General features: G+C 35.3%; 1 protein-coding gene across 1 annotated transcript; it reads right to left on the bottom strand.

The window, feature by feature from the left end:
• Window positions 1-308: 308 nt before the first annotated feature.
• Window positions 309-5679, bottom strand: LOC130737662 (uncharacterized). Its single transcript, XM_057589479.1, has 9 exons — window positions 5518-5679; window positions 4928-5164; window positions 3955-4084; window positions 3226-3339; window positions 3047-3106; window positions 2587-2630; window positions 1702-1827; window positions 734-788; window positions 309-601 (listed from the first exon to the last, which is right to left on the bottom strand). The coding sequence occupies exons 2-9, from the start codon at window positions 5012-5014 to the stop codon at window positions 591-593; spliced, it is 627 nt and encodes a 208-aa protein (XP_057445462.1). The 5' UTR covers window positions 5015-5164; window positions 5518-5679; the 3' UTR covers window positions 309-590.
• Between the last annotated feature and the right edge of the window lie 20505 nt (window positions 5680-26184).

Genomic DNA, 26184 nt, shown 5'->3' with positions numbered 1-26184 from the left:
CTAGTGCACAGCCAGCCCGCGTGGGCGCCGGGGCTACGGAGCGTGGTGGGATGTTAGGACCCAATTGCAAGGTATGGGACTTGAGTCCCACATTGGAAGTATGGGATTCTAATGTGGGGTTTATAAGGCCTTGGGCTCTCCAACTACAATATCTCCAACTACAATAGCTAGCTTTTGTGGTGTGGTTCTCCCAAGGTTCTTATCATTCAGTAAATGATTGCATCCAGGTAATGCAAGATTGCAGGAAATGAGGAAAGGTAAGAAACCAAACCCAATTCTTTTGATGCATGATGGAATAGATATTCAAATAAAAGCGAACATGAGATGAACTTATTCAACTTCTCTATCAACCACACTTCTTAATTGTCAAGCATTATAGTACATTTTTAAAACTTAAGATTTACAAGAAGGTAGACACTATATATATGTAAATGAGTAAGTTGAAATAGGGGCAAGTAAAATCCTAGAAGCAAGAAAAGGCCAAGGAATAATTTGAATCTCCAACTTGTTAAAGAAGCTATAGTGTTATGCTGGTTTAGAAGCTGACACAGAATGGTAGAGATTATCATTCTTGTCCATAGGGATATATGCTAGAAGATATCTGCAATAAATGAAAATATACGCAAAACATTAAGAAGTTGTTTACAAGAACATGCCACAGTTGAAATTGCCTTACAATGATTAAAATGAATGAAAATTTGAAAAAAGCATTGAACCAATAACGTGACAATACCTTCCCCCTCATCCACTTCATTATAATCATCTTCATCGTCATCACGATATTCACCCTGCAAGAGATTTAGCACTTCTTTTAGCGTCAATATTAAAATACAAAACTTATTAGTAACACCGGTATGCTTCATAGGGAGAATAGTGAAATAACCCTTGGAAGCCATCAACCCTAAACTTTCAATTCTGAAATATGTTTATCATATATACCGCCAGATGTCAAAGGAAAAATGTGCGTATGTTACATTTGAACAAATGCTGAGTACGCTTAACATAAATTCACTAATACAATCTTAAAGAAACTTCACAAATCTATGTGCAAGAGAAAAGAAAGACCAAGCTCATCAGAGCCTCATGAATTTCATTTTCTAATTCTTTTCCATCCCTACTTACTATTTTTATTTTATTTTTTGGTGGTGGAAGAGGAGTGAGCACAATGTGTAAATATTTGAACAAATGCAGAGTAGCATATAGAATCCACTTTATAATATTTCAAAGCAACCACACAAAGCATGAAGCAAAATATTAGATAAACTAAACCCTTGAGGTTTTAATTTTCTAATTTTCTTCTCCTAAACCAATCATCAGCCAGATCCGCAGGATCTTGCTTTATCAAAAACAAAGAAGGGCAAAAGATTACATACTGAGAAAGCTATCAAACAAGCTCCATTATCACCTTAATACATGTTCTCGGCGCACCTATTTTTATATATTAAAAAGGCATTCACCACAAACCCTTGAAACCTTTCAATCAAAAAGTTTTAGTATAGACAAGGGATGATGCTGGATTTGCTTAGTTTTCACAGTCGATGATGCTGGATTTGCTTAGTTCTAACTTTCTTTATCTACAATTTGAAAATTTTGCTTGGAAGATTTTGTGAATGCAATGTACTATTATTGCACCAAGGAGAGAACCATCTTGAGTCCAAGAATGGTAAAATTAACACATTAAAGTAGGGTTTAGAGTGGAACCTGATTGTAATCATCACCACCGAAATCGTCATCGCTCTCTTCATTTTCATCTTCATCTTCATCATCTTTCTTTTCATCTTCATCATCTTTCTTTTCATCTTCATCTTCATCTTCATCCTCTCGGCCCTGCAGGTGAAAGTAAACATCAAAGGATTTCATTGGACAAATGGAGGCAGCCCAACAATATGAATCAACAAAAAAATGTTTATATGGAGTGATTTAGGGTTCAACACTCCTTAAATTTACTAAGGATCAAGCAAAGATGAATAGATAGTTGTGACGATGATAGTAGTGGTTCTGGTGATAAAAGTAGCAATGATAGTGGGGCAACTCTGCTGATAACAACACTGGCGATAACAGTAGAGGAAAAAAATAATGGGATTACCCCTGGTAATAACAACAAAAATGGTGTTCGTGCAGAGTGGAAGGTGGTAGCAGTAGTGTAATTGAAATGGTTATGGTGGAGTTTGTTGAAGTAATAAACAGATGTTCCTGTAATACATTACAAGATACATGTGTTGGTTGGACTAATTTATTAATCCATGCTACTTTCAATTAGAATTCTTGAGAGCTATATAACAAGAAACATGTGTTGGTTAGACTAACTTATTACATCACGATCATGGATATATCATAAGGAATTAGGATTGAAATTTTATTGAACCTAGACTTTGGAATTGTGGGTTCCAATTTCAAGGTCTAATAATTCCAATCAGTTCCAATTCCATGTTCCACACAAGATGTCAAGACCTCAGAATTCAGAAACTCGCCATATCCCCATCCAGTAACATATATTTAATATTAATACCTATATGACTGAAAGTGTTAACAGTCCTGTTAATATGGAAAATTAAAGGAAAGAATTCTAAAGCAAAGATTCTGTACCTGGTTCCTTTTCTCTTTTTGTTCGAAGAAATCTAGCTTCTTCTCTGTCAACAAACATCTTTATCAGTCTAAAGATAAGTCTGAAGGCATTATCATAATTATAAGCAAACAGGAATCCACATCGCCTTTAAGTTTCAGAAAAATGTTTCAATCCAACAAAAAAACAGTTTCAGCAACAGAAGCTATCAAAAATTTATAATTTTATATAACAATAATATTATAACCCAGATTAGAAAGGGAAACCATAAGTGCGTATACTGCTCAGTGCTCAGTACAATTGCATACATGTGATTCCTAAGTAAATAAATTTCAAAAAGTTATTTATCGAAAGGGAGGGGATATTTAGGAAGATGAACCTTGTGTTGTGTTAATCTTTAAACTCTGATTAGCTCAATCACATTTGTGGATAACCCATAGTTTAACCAAATAAAAAGAAAAGGGTTATAGGAAATCATCAAACCTAAATTTGCCTCTGGGTTCCATTGAAAATTTTTTCGGCTTGCCATCCGCTTCGATGTACCTGAAAAATACAAACTTAGGATTAATTCAATTGTTAACAGGAACCTCAAATGCATAACAAAAGCAGAAGCACTTTTTCACCAAAAGCTTAACCGTGAAAGTCTATTCCTTTTTTCACACCTTGTGTCAATTCCTTAGGAAAATTGTCGAACATTAAAACCTGCGACAGAGAATCACGAGTAAACATGGTCCTCTTCCTGTCAGAATATCTTTCTATGTGCATTTTTCTGCTCTCTGACAACAAAACAAGAAAAATATACTTCAATGAAGTTTGACTCAAGAAAATTAATATACATCAATGAAGTAACAGGGTAGGGAGGATCCAGATATTTAGGGACAAATATGGTTCCATGATAGCATTGTAAATGTTTAAGAAGCAGTTTACCCAGCTTTCAATGGTGTAAACCTTATCATATTCACAGGATCCTTTCACCCCCAGCTGATGTGGGAAGTATAATTACATAGTCATGCGTGAGACTGTTACGAGAAGGGGAAGCAGAGAAAGAACTGAAACTGGATACGTTGAAATAAAATTGTATTCATTACTCTAATGAGTGATTACACAGGTTCTCATATTTATGAGTTACACAAGAAGCTTATGAGAGAAGCTATAGTAACTACCAAATTCTGTTATGACAACACATAAATAACAGCCAGCTGGCACATCACATGTGCAGATAACAGAATTCCAAAGACACTAACAGAATTACAAATGTTATTCAAACTAACACATACAGTACCAGAGAAAATAATATAACTAGTATTTGAATCAATGATGTTCTAAGTCAAAGATGTTGGTCTGATCATCTCAAAATGCATATATCTTGTAAAGTACAATTTAATGCTTACCACCCTTCAACGTTCTCTCCTCCAGAAGATAAGGAGAGGCTTTCCAATACCTTTGAAACTTAGAACTCCAGCTAAGCAAGTTTTTCATATAATCATCATTTATATCGATTTTACCAGGACAATTAACTTCCTGCAGCATCAGATTGATGAACATGTGTAATAAGCAGCGGGCAGTTGATTACAATGTATAACTATAAATATATGCTCAGGAAAGAAACTAAGACACAGTCCACCATCTTTCTTGCCAGATTCTGATGTAAGGAAATATAGTTTGTTTGTCTCTAATTAATTTATGAAAAAACTCACTTTTAATTCTTTTAAGAATTAGGGTATGCTTTTCATAAACAAGAGATTCTTTTTTAAAAAAAGCATAAAACTAATTTTCTTATATCCATATGATTTAAAATCACTTTTTAAAGTAAAAACACATTTTATAATTGTAAACAAACATAAAGTAACTTCTCATTTTTTAAAATCTCGTAAAATAAAATCACATTTTCTAACTGGTTGTAATCTTCAGGTTTAAATAAAAAAGGGTTGAGAGAAGCCACGAATCATTTAGAGAAGTGCTAGCAACACACTCTTCTAAACATGCTCCTAACTCTTCAACCTGATTGATTTAATTTTTAAAAAGTTAACACATTTTTAATAAGTGAGGGAAATATGATGACTATTTTGAGAATTGACCAACCAGAGGGAGTGTATGAGTGTGTTCAGAAGTGTGTGTTACTGCTAGCACTCCTCAATCATTTATTATAGAGAGCCTTTTGAACAGTCAGTAAAATAATGTTAGGTTCGGTGCATTGTTAGGCTGCGAGTATCCCCTTCACATCACCATCAGCAAAATTAAGTTGTACGTATTTATTTTAAGATGAAGAATTGAATCTTATATACCCATAACCATAGGGTTGGGTACAAAAATAGAAAACGAAAGGAAACTATGGTATGGATGAATGAATATAAATAGAATTACCTCGGGATAAAGTACGAATGGCTTTGGAGGGACATACATTCCCCCTCGTCCTCTTCCCCATCCTCTTCCACTTCCTCTGCCTGACATTTCCAATGAAATTCTAATTCCAAGTGCAACTATGCCTAGAAAAGAAGCAAAATAGTGGACGGATTTACGAAACCACCCAATGCACCTCTCTATTCTGCACTGCAGTCACCACAATTGCAGGTCCCACCAAGGGCATGCCCTTCAGCTACGCTATAAAATTAAGACCCATTACATTAATCCTTGCAAATATAAAAAAAATCAAATAAAACAACGAAGCTTTTCTACGAATTTTGGTTGTGATCCATTAGGGACTAGGATACAATGTTGCTGTTTACATTATTAGCAAAAAACTAGCAAAATTTTGATAATTTCAACACCGCAAAAACAGAGCATAGCAGCGATAATTTCAACACCGCAAAAACAGAACAGTGAGAGTGCGATACTTACGGCAAATTGCAATGCAAACAATAATGATAATGATATTGATATTGCTGAGCGACCACAAGCAAGCAAGCAAATATGAATTAACAAGAAAAGAAAAGGAAGAAGGGGAGGTTACATACCTACGTTGGGCCAATTTCTGGAAAATAAGCGCGGTAACGGCGCCGGAAGAGAGAGTGGCGGTGAGGAGCGCTGATGCGTGAGGGGAGGGGAGAGGAGAGTTTGAGAGAAACTCGTTTCAGGAAGAGAGAGAATTAGGGCTTGTGTGAGAGAGACTTTAGGTGGAAATAAATTTTATATTTTAAAACTGGAAATAAAAAAAAAATATTAATAAATGGGATATTGTGGTTTGTGGAACCCAAATAAAATTTAAATAAAAAATCGTGATAATAGTGAAATCTTTTTTATTTTGCTAATTTTCGGGAAGCCCAAAGAAACTACAGAATTCTGAGGACAGTAGTCCCCATAACATCATTTTAGACATCAAATAGTGAGGAATAAGTTTACTGTCAAAAATAAACTCATGGAGATCATGTCCAACCTTTGCAAGAGAATCAGCACAGCAATTGGCTTCACGTGGGATGAGCTGAAAAGAGGTATTCCAGTTCTGAGTTGATGTGTTGAATATCTCTTGCACCAGATTGGCACACGAGTGTTGTGGGGAGCATTTCAGAACAATTAATTCAATTCAAAGGCCTCCTTAGAGTCAATCTCAACATCAAGGGCCTTAAGTCCAAGGTCAAAAGCAATCCTCAAACCTTTAATCACACCCCACAATTCAGCTTTAAGAGGAGTGCCATACCATTGGAATCTCTAATTAATCCCCCACAAGCAGAGAGATGATTATGATGGTGGAAGGACCCATCTGTGTTCAGTTTCCATACACCAGTGGGAGGCTTTTTCCAAGCCACTTCAGCTTCCTTCATGTGAAGTTTCATAAATTCATTTGGTAATGAGAGATTTCTAGTGATTTCACTTGCATAGTGTGTGATGCTAATTGCTAAGTTACCTGGTGTGGTGATGTCATTATTGAAAATGAGATCACATTTATCTCTCCATAGGTGCCAAGCAAAGATTTGTTAGTTTGGTGTTGGTTGTTTATGTTGAATTACATAAAAATGACTTTACTCTTGAATATCTTGACCTCAACAGTCATATGATAACCATCAGAAGCAAGGAATTCTTTGACAACATCATCATAGTAATCAAATAAAGCGCACTAAATTTCACCCCTGCCATGGTATATTTAAAACAGAATTACTTCAATCATCAATACTAATTTCAAAACCTGAAGACAGAAGCGAGTAGTTACATGAGCGAGAAATAAATCTTACTTATTATCAATCAACTCAAGCTCAATCATCGTGGTTAGACTACTACCCTTAGTGTATTGTTTTTCCTTTGACACATTAGTTACGAGTCCAATCATATCTAACAATTTAGGGAGGACGAAGAAGATTAGATGATAAAAACAATTTGTGGCAACACAAACATGGTAAATTCATTGAAGGAAAAACATTAAGCCTAGTTGCATCTATAATAGATACAACTTAGAAATCCCTCAAAAGAAGAATTTCCTAACGTGTCACTCTCACAACGCTTTGCCACGTGTCCTCCTCTCAATAACCCTTTGTTTTCCACATCTCCTCCTCCCTTTTTTCCAGCCTCTCATCCGTTTGTCTAAAGCCCCTTAAATGAATGTCTACCAACATCAACATGTTTTAAACGCAACACTTAATTTCTCACCCACCTTAGCCAGATGTGTGTCTTCATCAATGTGTGTCTGTCAACTACCAACCATATCATTATTGTAGCATCAATTAAAATTGAAGGTATGAAAAACACTAGAAGGGGGGGGTTTGAATAGGGTTTTGCTTTTAAAAACTTTCCCTCTAAGATTTTGACAAATCTACTCGGTTTAAAGAACATAAAGTGCAAGAGATAAAGGGATGAGAAAAGCACACAAGTGTTTTATCCTAGTTCACTTGATAAATCCTTCAAGCTAATCCAGTCCACCCGTTAAGGTGATTTCTTCCTTCTTAGAATGAAGTTAATCCACTATTCAAAGATTGTTACAACTGCACTAGCACACCTTGCTCAGTGACTAACAAATCTATGAACTAGCAACACTAAGACTCACACGTCTTAGTCTTCTCAAGAATCCTGACCTCACTGGTCTCTTGAGGAACTATAACCAAATTTGTAGAAGGTTTTGGGTTTACAAAAATTTGCTTCTAAACAAGCAGGAGTAAACACAATAAGAACAATGAAGATAATATTGCTAAGGTATTTTTCTTGAAGGTTTTCATTTGTATTGCTCAATAGTTTCTTCGCCAATTTCTTCTCTCTTCAGCCTATTTATACTCCAAGGTGTAGTGTTGTATTCGTTGAAAGATTCTATCCGTTTGAGGGCAATTCTGGAAATTCCAGAACCTGCTGTGGCTGAACATCGTAGGTAAGGCGGTCAGAATAGTACACTGCTTTTGTACTATTGACAATGACATTACCTTATCCTATTTGACTTCTCATCTTGGCGACGCTTCATGTTGGAACTTGTGAAGCAATTGATCAGAGTCAGAAGGAAGCTTGGATCCTCTTACCTTCAGAACTTCTGCTTCTGGACCGTTCACTCTGATCTGATCTTCAGAATTGGAAGTACTTTGGTCTTGAGAGCCAGCTTACTCTTGGAACTCAGAATTTTCAAGTCTCAGCTTCTGGACCGTTCACTCAGAACTTCTGGTCTTCAGAACTTCAGCACTTGAATCTTCAGAGCCCACATCAGAGCTTTAATCTTCAGAACATCTGAAGCGTTTACTGTCGTTCAGAAGAATGTAGTGATTGCAGAAGCATTTCATTGGTTACTCTTTGGTCTTAAACTTCTGATGGATATGTCTTTTGGTCAGAGTCAGAACCTATTTGTCACACACTTAAAAGACAAACGTTGGAGTATCATAATTGTTCACACACAAATATAAACTTGTTATCATCAAAACCTAGAGTTGTACAACCTGACCAAATCTTGGTCTTACAAAAAGGAGTTTGGTTTTAGCATGTTTCCACTATAAATAGAATTCGAGACCTTTGTCTTCTGCCTACCTATGCCAGTTTCAATCTTCTATTCCTAAAAGTGCTTTACAATGAGACCTACCGTACCTTTGTGCTTCCTAAATGTGTTTAATCCGCTTTCGCTTTCGACAAAGTGAGCAATTTGAGATCTGGCTTGGATTCAGGGATGATACTGGTGAAAGTGATTCGAATGTGGTATAGTCACGGGCTAACCAATTGCAAGTTTCCCCAGTGTCTTGAGTTGGTTGTCATGGATTCTCATGTATATTATCTTAATATCGTCATTTTCATATTTGAGAAATAATTTCCTCAAGTTCTTATCTGACTAAGATTTAAAATATGTGAATTTAGGGAAGCAAGATCCACATTTCTATCAAGAAGACTTTGATTTATAAATTTGAGAAGATCCTTGCAGATGGGAATGTGTACTCCATTTCAGTCTTCGAAGTTGTTCCTAACAGTGGTGGCTACAAGACAACTAGACACGAGTTCAAACTAAATTTACAGTTCCATTTTGCAGTTCATCCAGTGGAAAATATTTCAAAAACTGCTGATCCATACACTTTTACTCCTTTTTCTCACATAAAAAGGCCTGATTTTGATGATAATTTTTTAGTTGGTACTACATTAGACCCTCAATTGTGATAAAATTATTCACCATTATCTCTAATATTATTCTAACTTGTGGCTGTTAATGTTTAGATATAATTGGCATTTTGTCCGGAGTTGGATCAGAGAGGTTTATTCGAAATAATTGCAGGAAAACCAAAATGAATGTCATTGAAATTGACACTGACGGGTATTTTGCATTCATAGAAGTTGTTTTTACATTTTTTCCTACTATCCTTATTTTCCCGTGTACCAATTCGTGTTTTTTTGAGTTGTATGTGTAAGCTGCAGTGTTCTTTTTCTGGTCGCTACGTTGATGATCTGAACAATTTTATGAGTGTTGTGGATATGAATAATGTTGTTGTGATTATACAGTTCACCAAAGTGGAAACTGTCGAAGGTATTTTGGTTCTATAACCATTTGATATTCACCGTATATGTAAAGTTTGTTACCAAATGCTTCTGTGTTACAGGCAACATAACTTTTACTTATATAAGTGGTGCAACGAAGCTGGTTTTCAACCCCCCCCCCCCCCCGATCATTTAGCTGAAGCCCTAAAGCAACAGTGCTATTCTAACCTTTTGTTGGGGACATCAAATGCACAGGAGCGTTACTCACTTTAACATTTTTTTGTGTATGAAATTCCCTTTTGTAGATATGCTGAAAGTCCCGTTTTTTCCCAGTTCTTGAGCCATCTTCATTATCCTACCAATGTTCTTGGGGAGGATGATTTCCTAATATTAACACCTAGAAAGACTATATCCCAAATCAAGGAGAACAATCAGGTAAAGATTATGTATCTATAGTATTATAATGTATTGGATCTATTTTTTAACCACTATTTATTTTATATTTGTAGGACTATTTATGCATTGTGCTTGGAACTATTCTTTCAATAGACAACATTAATTAGTGGTACACGACATGTAAATGCAACCACAAGGTGTTTCCGGATGAGAAAATGTTTTACTGCGAAGGATGCAATCGTCATGTTGTAACTGTTTACCCGAGGCAAGTTCAACCTTTAATTTTTGAATATTCTGAGATTTTTTGTTGGACCTCCATGTTTCCTAATAACGTTAACTCTCGCCTCTAGGTTACGTTTGCATGTTAGCGTCTCAGACCACACAGGTGATGCCCGATCATCCTCTTTGACAAGGAAGCTTCTATTATCGTTGGCAAGACCTGTGTTGAGTTGATGCGATCAGCTGACAAGGTTAGGAAAGCAAATATAACCTTTCAATTTAATTGTTCGCATGCAACCATTTTACTTATTGTTGTTTAACCATCATGTTAGAATGAGCCTATTGAAGAAGTTCCTATTGAGCTAGCAAATCTGGTGGGTAAAGAATTTCTGTTCAAACTGGAGGTTAAGAACTTGACATCTTTCAAGTTTGATCCATTGAAGTATGAGGCGACATTTCGAGTAAAACACATATGTATCGATGAGCCAATAATTCATCAATTCAAATCCGCCCAAGTTGAGAATAGCGTACGCGTCCAGTTACCATTTTATTGTTATTGTTATTTGCCGTTTGCATCTCCTGATATTAATTGTTATGGGATTAAGGTTGATGTTATTTCAAGCCGTATGGTCACTACTCGCCCAAGTATCTTGCAGACCTCTAAGGTTCTAAAGGTACACGAGATGAAGACTATTAGATCATCCTCAATGCTAATGGTTATTAACAACTAACAACATTTGTCATTAATTAATTTCTTTATTTATTGTGTCTGTTGTTTACAGGATGTGGTCGGTGAGTTTGTGGATGCTTCCAGCAAGAGTGTTCCCGAAACTCCTACCACCGCAATAATAGACCTGGATGATGATTCTCAAGAAGTAAGTAAATCTAAGAGGGTTCACTTGATTATAACGGGTCTTTGTCTTTGAATCTCAATTAGCAGAAGCTCACAGTGAGATTTTAGTTCCATAAATTGTGGAAGTCAAGCCTCAAGATGTGCCTTCAGGATAATGTCTGTGTACTTTTTTTCAATTTTCTAAGTTTGTTTTAAGGACCTTTCCTAAGCTGCTATGCAGCCAAAGTTTGTATTAAGTACCTTCTCTAAGCTGTTACGCAGCCTAAGTATGTATTAACTTTCTTTATGAACTCTCAAAAGTGCCTCTTCATCTTTTGAGTTTATATCTTCAATGAATAGCCTTTGTATTTAATTTTCTCCTAATACAATAGTTTATATTTCTGCTACATAACTATGATGAAGCAACACTACATAACTAATAAATTGGTGCTAATTAAGCAAAGAGGGTCAAAGATTTTGTGCTTTTTTTTTACAATTAACACCTAATACAATGGAAACAACCCCCATAATATTTTATGATATCTCTCTCATGCCCCCCATGTCTTGCTGGCAAACAATTCAATATTGGGTAAATATTAATGTGAGTTAGAGATAACTATCTTATTCTTTTTAAGTTTCCATTGTTGCCCACCACAATGTGGAAGACAAAGCACCTTGTTATTTTATGTTTCATATGACCTCCAATATGTCTTTTATGAATAATTGATGAAGTAACACTTCATTACTAATAAATTGGAGCTAATTAAGCAAAGATGGACCAAAATTACATGCTTCTTTTTTGACAATTAACACTTAATAGAATAGAACCAACCACCATAGTAAATATGATATCATGTTTTCCTCATGCCCCCATGCCTTGCAGCAAAAAAAAAAATCAATATTGGGTAAACAATCACTTTACATTTAATGGATGTGATATTTTGAATGGAGCCAAACTTTTTTATTGACTTTGCTAAATTGATGCGGGTTCCTAGTTTTGGAGTTTTGGATTTGCAGGAGGAATATAATTTGAACATAATACACAATAAACTTAATTTATGATTCTTTGGTTTATATCCCTCTAAAATCATGCCACAGCATAGTCCGTTTGGTCATTGTATATTATTATCACTAAGTACTACTAAAACTAATATAATTACAAGGTAATGAGTGACAACTTCTTCTGGCAATTTCCTTTGGTTGGTTGCAGGCGTGTTTGTGCAGCTTAGTGACCCCTTCTTATTGACTCTGCCTTCGGTCCTCTGCTTCCTCATGGAGCTGTTCCGTTTTCTTTCTTTATGCATTGGTGTTGTATGTAAAAGTGGGAAGAATGTTAAAAGGTGAGTATTAGGTAATTCACTGAAATCAGTAAACTATTTAATTCACACTCTATAATAATCTTAGGAAATAGTTTTAGTTGAATTTTTTTTTTGTTAGAATAGCAAGGTTCCACTATATAGTTTTTTTTATTAACAAACTATCTCTAATCGTATTGGGTACCTCTTTTAGATTATAAGTATACATTGTAACCAAACTATTAACAATGATGCTAAGCTCTTCTCAAACGTGTCTATGTTAATCTCATATCTCATTTATCATTTTTACAACCAATCATTAATGCTTACCAGTCATAAGTCTTCCAACTTCATTACTACTTGATGTCACTATCAATGCATGTCTCTCAACTACCAACACTATGATAAATGCCTCATTAGTTACGCAAGTTTTATTCTTTTATTCCAACAATATGAAGAATGTGAGGGAAAATCACTCACATGACCTGAAAGCACTTTCTTTCGATTTGTGTTCTTCACACACACACTGTTTTTCAATTAAAATGTTATGACTAATATTTTAATTGGAAACTTCATTTTACGTTTGCAACTGTTGTTTTGCCACTAAAATGCCAAAGACCAGATTGATAAATAATATAAGAATTGTCAATTAAAATAAATTAAGGGTGTTTAAATATGTTAGTCATAAACGTTATTTACCTTCTCCTACCATAAACCAAACTAAATTGCTTATTGTACACTATGTGTGCATGTAAATTGGCAAGTCGCTAGCAGGGTCAGTCCAACAATAAATCAGGCCTAAAGTAAAATTTAGACAACACATTGTTTTTCACTTATGTTTTCTGATTTGTTTTTTTTTTTGCGCTTTTTGAAGTATAAAAATAAACTTTGACACATATATTACTGAATTAAAAAATATGTGTGGTTGTGCAAGTACACTTCCTCACTTGCCTGATGATATAGATGTTATGCCAATTACATTGCAGTCAGACTAAACACGATATATGTAACGCTCCAATTTCTCAACTGAGGGGTCACATTGGAAACTTGTCTAATCTAAGAACTTAATTGCAAATCCTAAAAACCAAGGGTATTTTTTTTTTAAAAAGACTAAATACCATAGGGTTGGAAACATTACATAACTTTATTTAAATAACCTGTTTCCCGACATAATAATATACATAACATAGAGTAGTTCACAACACCATAAACGGGGTTCCAAAATAAGTACGCTCACTTAGACAAGTGGCGAAAATAAGGTTTAAACAACAGAGTTTTCAGATGGAGGAAGAAACTCAGACATAGTCCACAAAAGGGAGAAGCAAACTGCTTCATCCACCTTTACTCGACCGCCCACAGTCACGGTCTCCAACTCGAACAGCTAAACTTCAGCGGAAGGCTCTCCATCGCCTAATAGCGTTAAGCGCCCAAACAACAAATAGCAAATAGAAAGGGTTAACTCCATGCAATTACCACATATAAAAGAGAAAAGCATGTTATTCAAATCTAATACATGCCATGGTAAGTAAGCTACCAATTTAATTCAGGATAGATGACAACTCACCCTATCGATCATGAAATCGAATCATATATTTAACAGAATTAAACATATTAGCATATTAGCAAAATCAACGATATGGTTTTAAAACAAATACCAACAAAACTTAACAACATAAACTAACTCAGGAATCAATAACTTAACAGCATAGGTTAATTCAGATAACAATAACTTCAACAACATAACATCAAATCAGATATCAACAATCCTCAACAATATAACGACAAATCAGATATCATCAATCCTCAACAATATAACAACAAATCAGATATCAATGATCCTCAACAATATAACATCAAATAAGATATCGACAATCCTCAACAATATCAATCAAACAATAACGTCTCGCAAGACTGGACAGTCCTGTGAAAATATCCACTCCACTGTCACTAAGTAACGCCTCGAAGGACGGGATAGTCATGTGAAAATATCCACTCCACTACCACTTGATAACGTATCGCAAGACGGGACAGTCATGTGAAAACATCCACGCCACTGCCACTTGATAACGTCTCGCAAGACGGGACAGTCCTGTGAAAATATCCACTCCACTGTCACTAAGTAACGCCTCGAAGGACGGGATAGTCATGTGAAAATATCCACTCCACTACCACTTCAAGCAAATCAAAACATCTCATCCAACTCAGTAGTCACTCAAACAACAATCTCAAATTCAATAATCAAATCAGGATAACCACATGTTATTCATAATTTTAACAAGCATAAACACATCAAGCTCTATTGAGCGATGAATCAATAATTCAGTGCTGGAAAACATAACCCTGTCATATCAACTAGAAAGCAGTAATGACAGAGACCAGTAAACGGCCGAAGCCTCTCAGAAAACGGAGACACACGCCTCAATAAGTTCACTCGGCCGAAGCCTCCAGAAAACATTTGGCACAAGCCTTAGAAAACATTCAACATAAGCAAGCATACAACATAGCAAAACATGCCAACATTTCAATCAATTGTCAATCAAGTTAAACACCTTCATCTCAAACGCATGCAGTGCGATAAAAGCATGCAAGACTCAAAGACGCGCTAAAACTGAGTTACCCTTACCTTCGTGAGTAGAAGTTGTGCATGGAAGTTGCGAACCTAGAACAAGGAAACACAATCATCAACACAAGACCTACTAGAAGTAATCAATCTAATAACACTAATCGGAACCGGAAAGAAAGCTTTTAAAACTTCAGAGTTCCTATTTAGGCACGAATTGACAACAGAACTTCATTTGCTAAAATGCGCATAACTTGAGCTACAGAACTCGGAATGACACGAAACCAAAGCCAAAATTTCGACAATCGAAAGAGCTACGCTATAGCTCAGGCCATACATACCCAAAAATTATTTTTGGACACGGTACCCTAACAAACAGGTTTCGGCCACTTTAGAAAATAGGGTTTCCGAACTTTTTCTTCGATCTAAATCAATTCCTAGGTATTCTTAGGAGATATCTAGGCCAGGGAAACTCTCAGAAAAATTATCGGATCGAAAACTAGAACAGGGGTATTTTGGTCAAGATTTTTAGCTCGGAAACTCAAAGTCAGAATTTCGAAAAATAAATTGGATGAGGTCGATACCCACAACGTTTATGACAACTAATCCTACTGACGCTAAGCTCAGTCGAGAGTTTTTGATTCAAAAAGCAGAACATCAGCATAAAATGGGTATTTTGAGCAGAATTGAAGTTCTGCGGCGATTCGACGAGATTCGGCGAAATGTAATCCGCTAAACATGCTCTTGGGCATGCAGGGAATAAGTTTAGACAAAGAAATCAAGTTATTTGGACAATTTTACAAAAAGCTCGAAACTTTGAGCACAGAAAGACATAGAGAAAAGCGACAGAATTTACGATCAGAGGTAAGGAAAAGCATCAGTACCTCGAGGCTACGTATAGCAACGAACTGTGCGACGATCAGACAAGAATCGGCGAAAAGCTCTCCTCCCTTTCTCTCCTCCTTGGCCGCGGGTTGTGTGTGTTGGTGGTGATGTTTTTTTTTTGTTTTTTTCAAGCTATTTATAGGAAATGGAAAACGCGGGAAAATGAATATTTCGCGATTCCGATTTTTCCTGCACATTCCTCTGTGAATTATAAGATAGAATCCGGCGACAGAATTTCAGAACTCGAAATAGGTTTCTTGGAATTTAAGCAAACGACTCGCTAACGGTGTTAATCGATTTAACCCGAAAAGTTACTTTTTGCAGTTGATGTCGGATGACAAAACTTCCTTCTGAAGAAAGATTGGAAACACCGAAAGAAATGTGTGAACGAGTGTGGAATCTTCATTTGAAGCTTCGAATAGAAAAAGTCTTCATCGAATGTTTACTTAAAGGTTCTTGAGCTATCAGGGATTTAGTTTCGGCAAACTTCAGAGAATTGAAATCGGTCGTTCGTACAGTCCAGGGTTTCGTGTCGAAACACTTGTCAAGGAAAGGAATAAGAGAAATTCTTATATTCCTCTGAATATTTTTGAATATCGTTTCTACAGTGCTTTAAGAGCAGATTAGCCATTTACTAACGTTTTTGCCCTAAGGCGGAAGTGAATAAGACTCGTGTTATAACCTATAGCGACTATAGAACTATTCTTAGTCATTCCCTGAACTTTCTTTCTCATTATACTAATCCGAACATCAAACATAAGTCGAGTTCCTCTCACGCTTAAACAGAATCCTATGCGTGAGGTGGAAATTAATTAATTTATTTTAATTCTAAAATCCTGGGTCTTACAATATACATTGGTACTCGACAATTGAAAAAATAGATGAGCGTTATATAAATTAACTAAGGCATGGTCAAGTTTGCGGACGACGACATTATGTTTACGAGAATACTTTTAGGAGTCTTGGAAGCAACGATATTACTCAAAATGTGGTGGACGATGGTGGATCCAAATGGTTACAGGGCTCATTTATTTAACGTATAATATTTGCAATTATTATTATTAGCCTAATTAAAATATTTTCATGTAAGTAGAGATGGCAAAGTTATTTTTTTCAATTTTACCTTATTATTTGATTCATAAAAAATGCTATGGAAGTTAAGATGTTGAAAAAAAATATTATAGATGACCGAAATTTGTTGATTTTAGTCCTTTATCCTAATAGTAGATTTTGGATAATACACTGAAACCAGTAAACTGGAGTATTTAATTCACGCACTATGATAAGGTTCGGAAATAGTTTTAATTGAAATTTTTTTTATTAGAATATCAAGGTTCCACTACACAGTATTCTTATTAACAAACTATCTCTAACCGTATTGGGTACCTCTTTTAGATTAAAAGTATACATTGTTTTTCTTTTATTAGGAAAATGTTAGTTGTTAGAAATGATAGTAAATTAGTCTCTCCTCCGAGTTTGAACCCGGGACCCTTCACCATTCATCCCACCCAACCCTTATATCTTAAGCTCTAACCAGTTGATCTATCCTTAAGGGACTATAAGTATACATTGTAATAAAACTATGAACAATGATGATAAGCTTTTCTCAAACGTGTCTATGTTAATCTTATATCTCATTTGCCATTTTTACAACCAATCATTAATGCTTACCAGTGCTAAGTCTTTCAACTTCATTACTACTTGATGTCACTACCAATGCATGTCTTCAACTACCAACACTATGATAAATGCATCATTAATTATGCAAGTTTTGTTCTTTTATTCAACACTTTGATAAATACATAATTTATTATGTTGGTTTTTTCTTTAATGCTCCCTCATAACTTGCCTGATTTGGGTTGTGTTGAATTACGACTTCCTCACCATTTTTCAATCTCCCCATTTTATCATTTATCCTTCTACTGTAAATAGAGATCCATGCTATCCGGTTTTAATTACCTGTGCAATACTTACTCTAAAATGACAACCTTTTTCGACAATGTTGGGAATTTGAAATATGGCAAAGAGTCTGCCAGGGTACTGGTGAAAGTTATACGGGTTTGGTATACCCAAGGATTCACCAACTCCAAGCTGCCATTATCTCTTGAACTGGTTGTCATTGATTCTCATGTATGTTAACCAATTACTGCTTCTTGAATATGTTATACTTTGTATGTAAAATATAAATTCCTATATATCTATTGGTTTTTTTAATTGGGCAGGGAAGCAAGATTTATGTGACAATCAAGAAGACATTGATGTATAAGTTTGAGATGATTCTTACAAATGGCAAAGTGTACTCTTTCTCAGGCTTTGATGTTGTTGAAAACTCTGGGGAATACAAGACTACTAGGCATGCCTTCAAGCTGTCGTTTAAGTTTAAGACTGGAGTGCGTCCAATGGACCAAATGCAAATAACCGCGGATCCTTACACATTCATTTCCTTTCCTGATATTATAACCCCTGATTATGATATCAAGTTCTTAGTTGGTAAATTTTCATTGCACCAAATCCGAATTTATATATTTTCAAAATTTACAAGACCCTGGTTAATAGAAATATGCAATCTATGTCAGATGTGATAGGCATTTTATCATAAGTTGGGGCTGAAAGGTCTATCGAAAGTCATGGTAAAAGGACAAAGATGAATGTTATTGAGATTGACAATAATGGGTATGAACTTTAGTTAATTTCGTAAAATTAGTAGTAAATATTTGGAGTTTCCGTGGTTTAACACTAATCTATTTTATCATTGTAGAGTGAAGCTGGAGTGTACTCTGTTTGGTCCCTATGTGGATGAGCTCAACAATTTCCTGGGTGCTGGGGATAAGGACAACGTGGTCATTCTTCTACAGTTTGCGAAGGTGAAATACTTCCAAGGAAACATAAGCCTGTAGAATATTCATGGAGCAACAAAGATGGTCTTTAATCATGCTGTCCCATTAGCTCAAACTTTGCAACAAAGGTATATTGATGTTTGCAATAATAAAAGTTCAGGTATAACTATACTTTATCATCATTTACGATTCATTTTTGCCATCATTGGGTATAGATATTCGGAGAGCAATGATAGTGGGTGTCAAACTCTTAGCCAGCTTCAAGATTCAGTGAAGGTGTCAGGGGAAGATTGAAATTCTGGTTCTCGCACAGGACAGATGTTCTACGCGATGCTGGGACAACCGGTTCGACAACTGACTAACAGTAACAACAGAAACTTGAAAAGCATAAGTAAACAAGACACAAGAATTGTTAACCCAGTTCGGTGAAACTTCACCTACGTCTGGAGGGTTTGCACCCAAAGAAAGGAAATTCACTATTTCAAGATTCAAGAACTACAGACACTCATGAACACCACAGTTCATAGTTATTTTCCTAATCTACCCAGTGTTTTTCTACTTAGTATATCGACCTAAGTATGAGAGCCTCTCTCACTTTCTCTCAATCACTGCCACAGTGATTGGTAAAAATAATAACCAACACAAGTTTGAAGATATTACAACTCAACTAAAACAAACCAACTATAAGCCATATGATCATCAATGGAGGCAGTAGAGTGGTGTACAAAATAACAGAACAAGGACTCACAAACACACAACCCTAAAAACCCAATCCTTGGGTGCCTAACACACACTTAGCAACTAGGGTTAAGCCTCCTTAAATAGCCGTTCTTCATGTCTTGATCTTCAATGGGCTTGCACGAAAATAGAGTCCACAAAACAGATCTGGAACAAATCTTTTTAAACCAGTACCAAATCTTATCAAATAAGATTTGAAAATAAAAAAATATAATCTTCTACAATTTAAACCAAATCAAATCTTCTTCAACAGATTTGATTACACTATAATATATTGCAGATAACACATAGAAACTTCTTCAACAACCCTAACTTGTTGATCACGTGAAACAATTCAAAACTTCCAGAACAAACATGCAACATACAACAGCCCCGCAAGGACAAATGTCACAGGCACGATGTCACAACATCTGCTTCGACATCAGGTTGTTTTTGACAAAATGCAAGACAACCACAAGTAACAACAAAGACGATTTCCTTATACTCACATGTAGAAAGACTATTTCCCAGATGAAGGATAGTACAAAGGTTATCTTCATATACCTATAATTATACAATCCCTTTGTTATTTATCTAAAGTTTACATAATTTGTTATGCAGAGCTACTTTTGCATTGTCCTTGGAACCATTCTCCACATATAGGGTGTTGATTAGTGGTATACTGCTTGCAAATGTAATAGGAAAGTGTTACTTGATGAGAAAATCTTTTTCTGTGAAGGCTGTAACTGTCAATATTTCATGTTGTCACAGTTTACCCAAGGTAAAATCAATATTTCATGTTTTAAATTATTACTCTTGCTTGAACTCCGAAACTGCGGCAAGTGAACATTGTATGGATCATGTTTTAGGTATCGTTTACAAGTCTGTGTTTCTAACAACACGGGTGACGAATCCTTTGTCCTTTTTGACAAGGAGGCAACTGCTCTGGTTGGGAAAACATGTGTTGAGTTGATTGAAGTTGTTGATAAGGTTTGCGTTTCAGTTTAGTCTCTCTTTACAATACCTTTACACTCCAAACTATATCAACCCTATATGTTTTCACCAAAAATCTTAGGGGGAGTCTACTGATGGAGTCCCTGTTGAATTATCTAATCTGGAGGGTGAGCAATTTCTCTTCAAGTTGAAGGTTAAGAACTTGACTGATCTTAAGTTTGAACCAATGAGGTTTGAACCTTCTTTCGTGTGAAACACGTTTGTATTGATGAGGTTGTAATTGAGCAGTTCAAGGCCGCTGATATTGGGAATACTGTAAGTGTCAGGTACCATTATTTATATTATGATTTTCCATACACCCTTCTGAAGTGAATCGTTATGGCATTAAGGTTGGTGTCGGTTCAAGCCTTGTGGTGACAACCCCCACAAGTGTGTTGAAGACATCTGAAGTAGTTAAGGCATGGTATCTTCTATTTAGAGTTTTAATTTTCGATGTTCATTATCCATTAATATTTGCATTACCCTAACACAATTTTTTTCTTCACAGGATCTGCTGGATGATTTTGTTGTTGTTTCTGATGAAAATTATCCTGAAACTCCTACCACAACAATAATAGACCTGAATGCTGATACCCAAGAGATAATACAGTCCAGGAGGCCTTCTCCAGATGGTGAGGACCATTCAGCTGTCAAAGTGAAGAAGAACAAGTACCCTATCAAGGTTAAGAAGGAAAAAATGTGAAAGATTTCACATTCACTAATGAGTTAAGAACGCCTGTTGGACTATGTTTGCTTCTTATGTTCTCCCTTTGTTTTCAAGCTTATTCCCTAAGCTGCTATGCGGCCATAGTTTGTATTAGTTTCATTCCCTAAGCTGCTATGCGGCCTATGTTTGTTTTAAGTACCTTCCTGAAGCTACTATGCAGCCTAGGTTTGTATGAAGTTCCTTCCCTAAGCTGCTATGCAGCCTACATATGTATTAAGTACTTACCCTAAGATGCTTTGCGTCCTAAGTTTGTATTAACTATCCTTATGAACTCTCATAAGCACTTATCAATGTTTTAAGTTTGTAAGTTCAATGAATAGCCTTTTTATTTAAATTTTTACTAATGCCAATGTTATTTACTATGTTTGAAATTATCTTCAATATGACTTTTACAAGGATGGAAAGAAAAGGTGAGGTTATTTGATATTCATTCTTAAATTAATTGGTAGTAAAGTTGTTTTTTTTTTAAGAAAAAGTAATATACAATTAAATAACAAACTGATTATGTAAAGACATGAGTTTAGAGGGATATAAATCAAAGAATGTTTTCTTAATATTATTAAGTACTAAGTTCAAATTATTTCTCTTCTGCAAATCCGAAACTCCCAAATTAGAACCCGCATCAGTCTACCAAAGTCAATAAAAAAGTTTGTCTCCATTTAAGTTAATATATCCATTAAATGCGAATAGATTTACTACCCAATATTGAATTTTTTGGCTGCAAAGCATGGGGGCATGAGAAAAACATCATACCATATTTACTACGGTGGTTGGTTCCATTCTATTAGGTGTTAATTGTCAAAAAAGAAGAAGGAAATTTTGGTCATTCTTATCTATTTTAGCTTTAATATTTACGTGCAGTACCTTGGATTAGCAAAGAATTTGAATAGCATGACAATGAGTTTTGGATTTGAATCAAATAAAATAGATGAGGAAGACCTCTTACGAGAAATGATGAAGACACCATACATAGAAAAAGAATATGATAGGGAAAAAGATAGTGATGTTGTGTGGTGCGTGAATGGAGTATGAAACCTGGAGTATATTTTTTCATGAGAAGACCATATGAAATAAGAGGAGACCCGGGAAAAAAGTGTGAAGTGAGAGGTTAGACAAATAGGGCCATGTAATTATGACCTATTTTACATTAGGCATAAGAGAAACATCCTATCAGATTAACTATGGTGGTTGGTTCCATTTAATTAGGACCATGTTGACAAGAAAGAAGAATGCGATTTCGTAACTTCTTTTATTTATTCGATTCAATGTGTTCGTGTAGTTCATTGGCTTAGAAATTAACGTGAATAGTATGACAGTGAGTTTTGAGATCGAACCAATTAAAAATGATGATGAAGACTTTCTTATGACAAGAATATGGAAACACCATAGATGAAAGAAGAATATATGGAAAAACTAGAGGGATGTTGTGTGGGTCGTGAATGGGGTCTAGAACTTGGAGAATGTTTTATAGATGAGAAGACCAGATGAAATAGGAGGAGAAACGAAAAAAGGTGGGATGTGGGAGGAGAGACGAATTAAATGTTAAGAATAAAAAATATGAATAACATAATTGCATAAATTCCTAGTATTTAATTGGCTTGAATGTGTTCTTGGGTGCTATCATACTCCTTCATTCTTGCGCTCTTTGAATATATTATATTCCAACTACTACATCATATATTCACATATTTTAGTTCTCACTAATTAGTTGATCAAAAATTTTCATTCATTCTATTTAATATTAATTAGCATTAAATAAAGGGGTTTTATGGAAATAATAATATCAATGAATGAACACTTAAATTATGTGGATAACCGTAGTCAACAAAAAATTTTGAACAGATGAAATTGCACCGAAAGAATTCCAAAATTCCGATCCCACATTAGTGTAACAAAGGGAATAAAAAAATTGTCCTCCATCCAAAATATCATACTCATTCAATGCAATGAGATTTTTGTAGACTTTAAAAGGATTCACATCTTAAATATTTTGGTGGCAAAGCATAGGGGGATGAGATACACATCTAATCATATTAAGGCATTGAGGAAGGTTGTTGTCTCATCATATTTGGTTGCATTGGATATGAAATAGCATTAATATGCGTCATTCTTTACTTAATTCGATTCACCCTGCCAGATTTAAAGATATCCAAAAAAGGAGCTTCTTCACAATACAAATAGAACAAGAGTCCCGTACAAGTTCATAGCCAAAGTTACTTCATTAGTTGTTCTTTAAAAAGCTTGAAATCTGAATGGGGTGTGTTAGGGGAGCAGTCGCAAACCATTATCTTGGAACTCAGTGTTTGAAGTTGAATAGGGATGAGGTACATTACTTATATATTGTCATTTGTATTAATCGGTTGTAATCTTCATCTCACAATGAAAAAATGATGTGTTTTTTTAGAACTGTCTGTATTGTAAGATCTTCCAAACTCTTCATGAAAAAATGATATGATGTGTTTATAATACCATTATGCTCATAATGAGCTGGCCGTTACCAAGACTTTTTAAAGAGTATGCAATTTTTTTGTTATCAACCGTTTAGTCAAAGAAAAACCTACCTTTATGTTGATATTTGTAGACAAAATGTTCATTGCCTGAAGAGGTTGTTCACTACAAGTTGTCAATGTTTAATGTTCAAGTCTCAAGTATGCAGTTTTAGTGCAATGTATTACAAGAAGCTTTCATATTTTTTTCTAGAGGTTAATTTGGGTTCTATGCTTTAAAATTAATGTTTAATATTTGTATGCAAGAGGAATCTACACAGTGATTAATGACGTCTTGGCTTGCCTTCACTTAATAATATTGCTTGAAATGAGCATAATACTTGGAAGTGAATGCTATTTATGTAACGTTAGATCATCTCAAAATGTAGTGTTTACTTAGTGGTGATTTAAGTAAGTTGGAGTTAAGGCAAGCTTTCCAATCTTAATTAATTACACCTGAATGTATGTCTTACGAATACTAGGTGGAGTTACAGTAAAAAAAAATTGTGAGCTTTATGTTAGTTCAATTCTTCTCATCTATCTAATTCATATATTTATGTGAAAATGGAAAGACCGCAGTTGGAACTTCCATTTGTGCTTAAGCATTATTCTCAGTTGGGTCCTGAGTGGACTATATCTGATCCGGTTGGAAACAACCATGTTGTGCTTTTTAATTGTTCACTCTCTGACCCGCATTTGTATGGCGGTTGGTCTTCTTTGATGGATTACTATGGGATCGAAGGTTTTCATTAGTGTGTTTTAACTTCAAAGGAGATTCTCGATTTTACATTGTTATATACAATGATATGTTAGTACTGATTAATTATAACCATGTTCCACAAGCTGACCTAGCAATGCCCATGTTGAACCATCCTCCTTTGATTACTATTGACTTGAATGCTCCTCCTCCAAATGAGGAAGAGATATTCATAGACATGCCTCATGTTGAAAATCAGGTTGTGGAGGACCTTGATAGAGAGAGCAACAACAATCCATATGTTGATCATGGGTTGGAAGAACCCAATGTACATGTTCTTCAACCTCCTCTTATGCCTCACCTTGAACCAGTGAGGTTGGATGGTGCTCCACACCAAATTCCTTTTGGGTATAACTTAATGGAAAGGCGTCCAGTTGTATATGAAATGACTACTGTCATTCTGCTTGCAAAATTCTCTTCATTAACCAACACCTTCGTAAGATGAAGGCTTCCTGTAGCCTTCTTTCCTCTGTTGTTTCCTTTTTTTCTCCCCAGTACTTGGTTTATAGCACACCTAGTGCTATTATTTATTCATTCATTTGGCATTCAAAAAAAAAACTTATATTTAATGTTAAATTAAAATCTTTTTGGTAAGCTAAATTAAATATTGATGCATATTTCCATGTTCCTAGATTGTGAGAGGTCATGTAGCTTCGTTTGTTCATCAAGGTACACCTCTTCCATGGTATTTAAGGGGCTCAACTGGAAAATGTGCTTCTATCATCGTTTTGTCAAATGACTCAAGCTCTCACGGCACTGTTGCTAGGTTTGGGAGGGGATGGAGGAATTTATGGGAAGCACACAGACTCATACCCGGTGACCGAGTCATCCTCAAGTTTAGCAATTTTCAAATTCGGATTTGTGATGTGGACATTTCTTTAAGGGGCTCTACTAGCTTGCTCTTGATGATGAAGATTCTAATGGTTGTACTTTTTTTAAGTTGTACGTGTGTTTCATGTTGTCTTAAACCTTAGCCTATATAGTACATGGTTTCTAATGTTGTCAAATCTAAGTTGTATGGTTCTATTTAGAACTAAGAATAACTTTTGTATTATCAAGTATGCTTATATATGTATTCAGTTATTAAGCTTGTGATTATTTACCAATGTATGTCATTTGGTGCTTTTGGAAACATTTTTTTATAAGCAATTGATTGAATAAATAAATGGAACAAGGGGTGCCTCCCAATGCAATGTTACAGATAGAAAGAACATAACACGTAAGAAGAAAAAAAGCAAAAAGGGTAGGAGGAAAACATATTAACAACAAAGAAAAAGACAACTAGTAGGGGAGAAAAAAGCCAACGAAATATCCAGCAGGAGATAAAATCACTACCCACCAAGAGGATATTTCCATAAAATAACCTTCACTATTGCTGCTAAAGCTCATCAACTAAATTATGAACTAAGAAGGGCATGATAAAATTAATTCAATCGGTTTGGTTAAACCCCCTCATCCATGGATAGTGCCAAAATCCACCGTCTACATAAATCTCATGCAACCTCCGAAAAGAATCACCCACACGCATGAGAATAAGGCAAACAGTTGCCGTGAACCGAAGGCGTTTGTTGGTAAATCCGCAAGTGTACGAATCCACCCAGTTTTAATTATCGAACCACAGGAATTGTGAGTGAATAAATTCAGCTTAAGCCTTGAGTTTGAAGGTTTGTTTTATTGAAAAAGAGATATGTCGAAGTAGTAATCTGGAAAGAGGAAAATAAAAAGACAATTCAGAAATGAAAGATGCTTTGAGTTCTTGCTCAACTAGTCAATTTAAGCACATCATTTTATGCACATGTTCTCATGAATCTCTCCTTGATTCTATAGCCTAAGAAACTACCTATCGATGCCTCGCATAGATAATTCTTTCAAACCAAAAGATAAGCCCAATTTCATGTGTACTTAAACATTTGTTGGAAGCACAAAGTTTACAAAGTTCAGGCCAACAAACCCCAACCCTTCCTTTATTCCTAGTAGCCAAGATAGAAGGGGTAATCCCTAATCGGTTCCCTAATCTATAACAAACTTTCGTTCTGATTATAGAAAAGCATAAAGCAAG

Source organism: Lotus japonicus, chromosome 2, assembly GCF_012489685.1.
Source record: "Lotus japonicus ecotype B-129 chromosome 2, LjGifu_v1.2".
NCBI lineage: Eukaryota > Viridiplantae > Streptophyta > Magnoliopsida > Fabales > Fabaceae > Lotus > Lotus japonicus.
This window is presented reverse-complemented; position numbering and strand designations above follow the sequence as displayed.

Excerpts from the sequence above, each read along its gene's own strand:
- LOC130737662 (XM_057589479.1), bottom strand. The coding sequence starts at position 5,014 with ATGTCAGGCAGAGGAAGTGGAAGAGGATGGGGAAGAGGACGAGGGGGA. Across the intron at positions 4,085-4,927 it reads CATTCGTACTTTATCCCGAG|GAAGTTAATTGTCCTGGTAA; the intron begins GTAATTCTATTT and ends CTGATGCTGCAG. Across the intron at positions 789-1,701 it reads GTGGTGATGATTACAATCAG|GGTGAATATCGTGATGACGA; the intron begins GTTCCACTCTAA and ends AATCTCTTGCAG.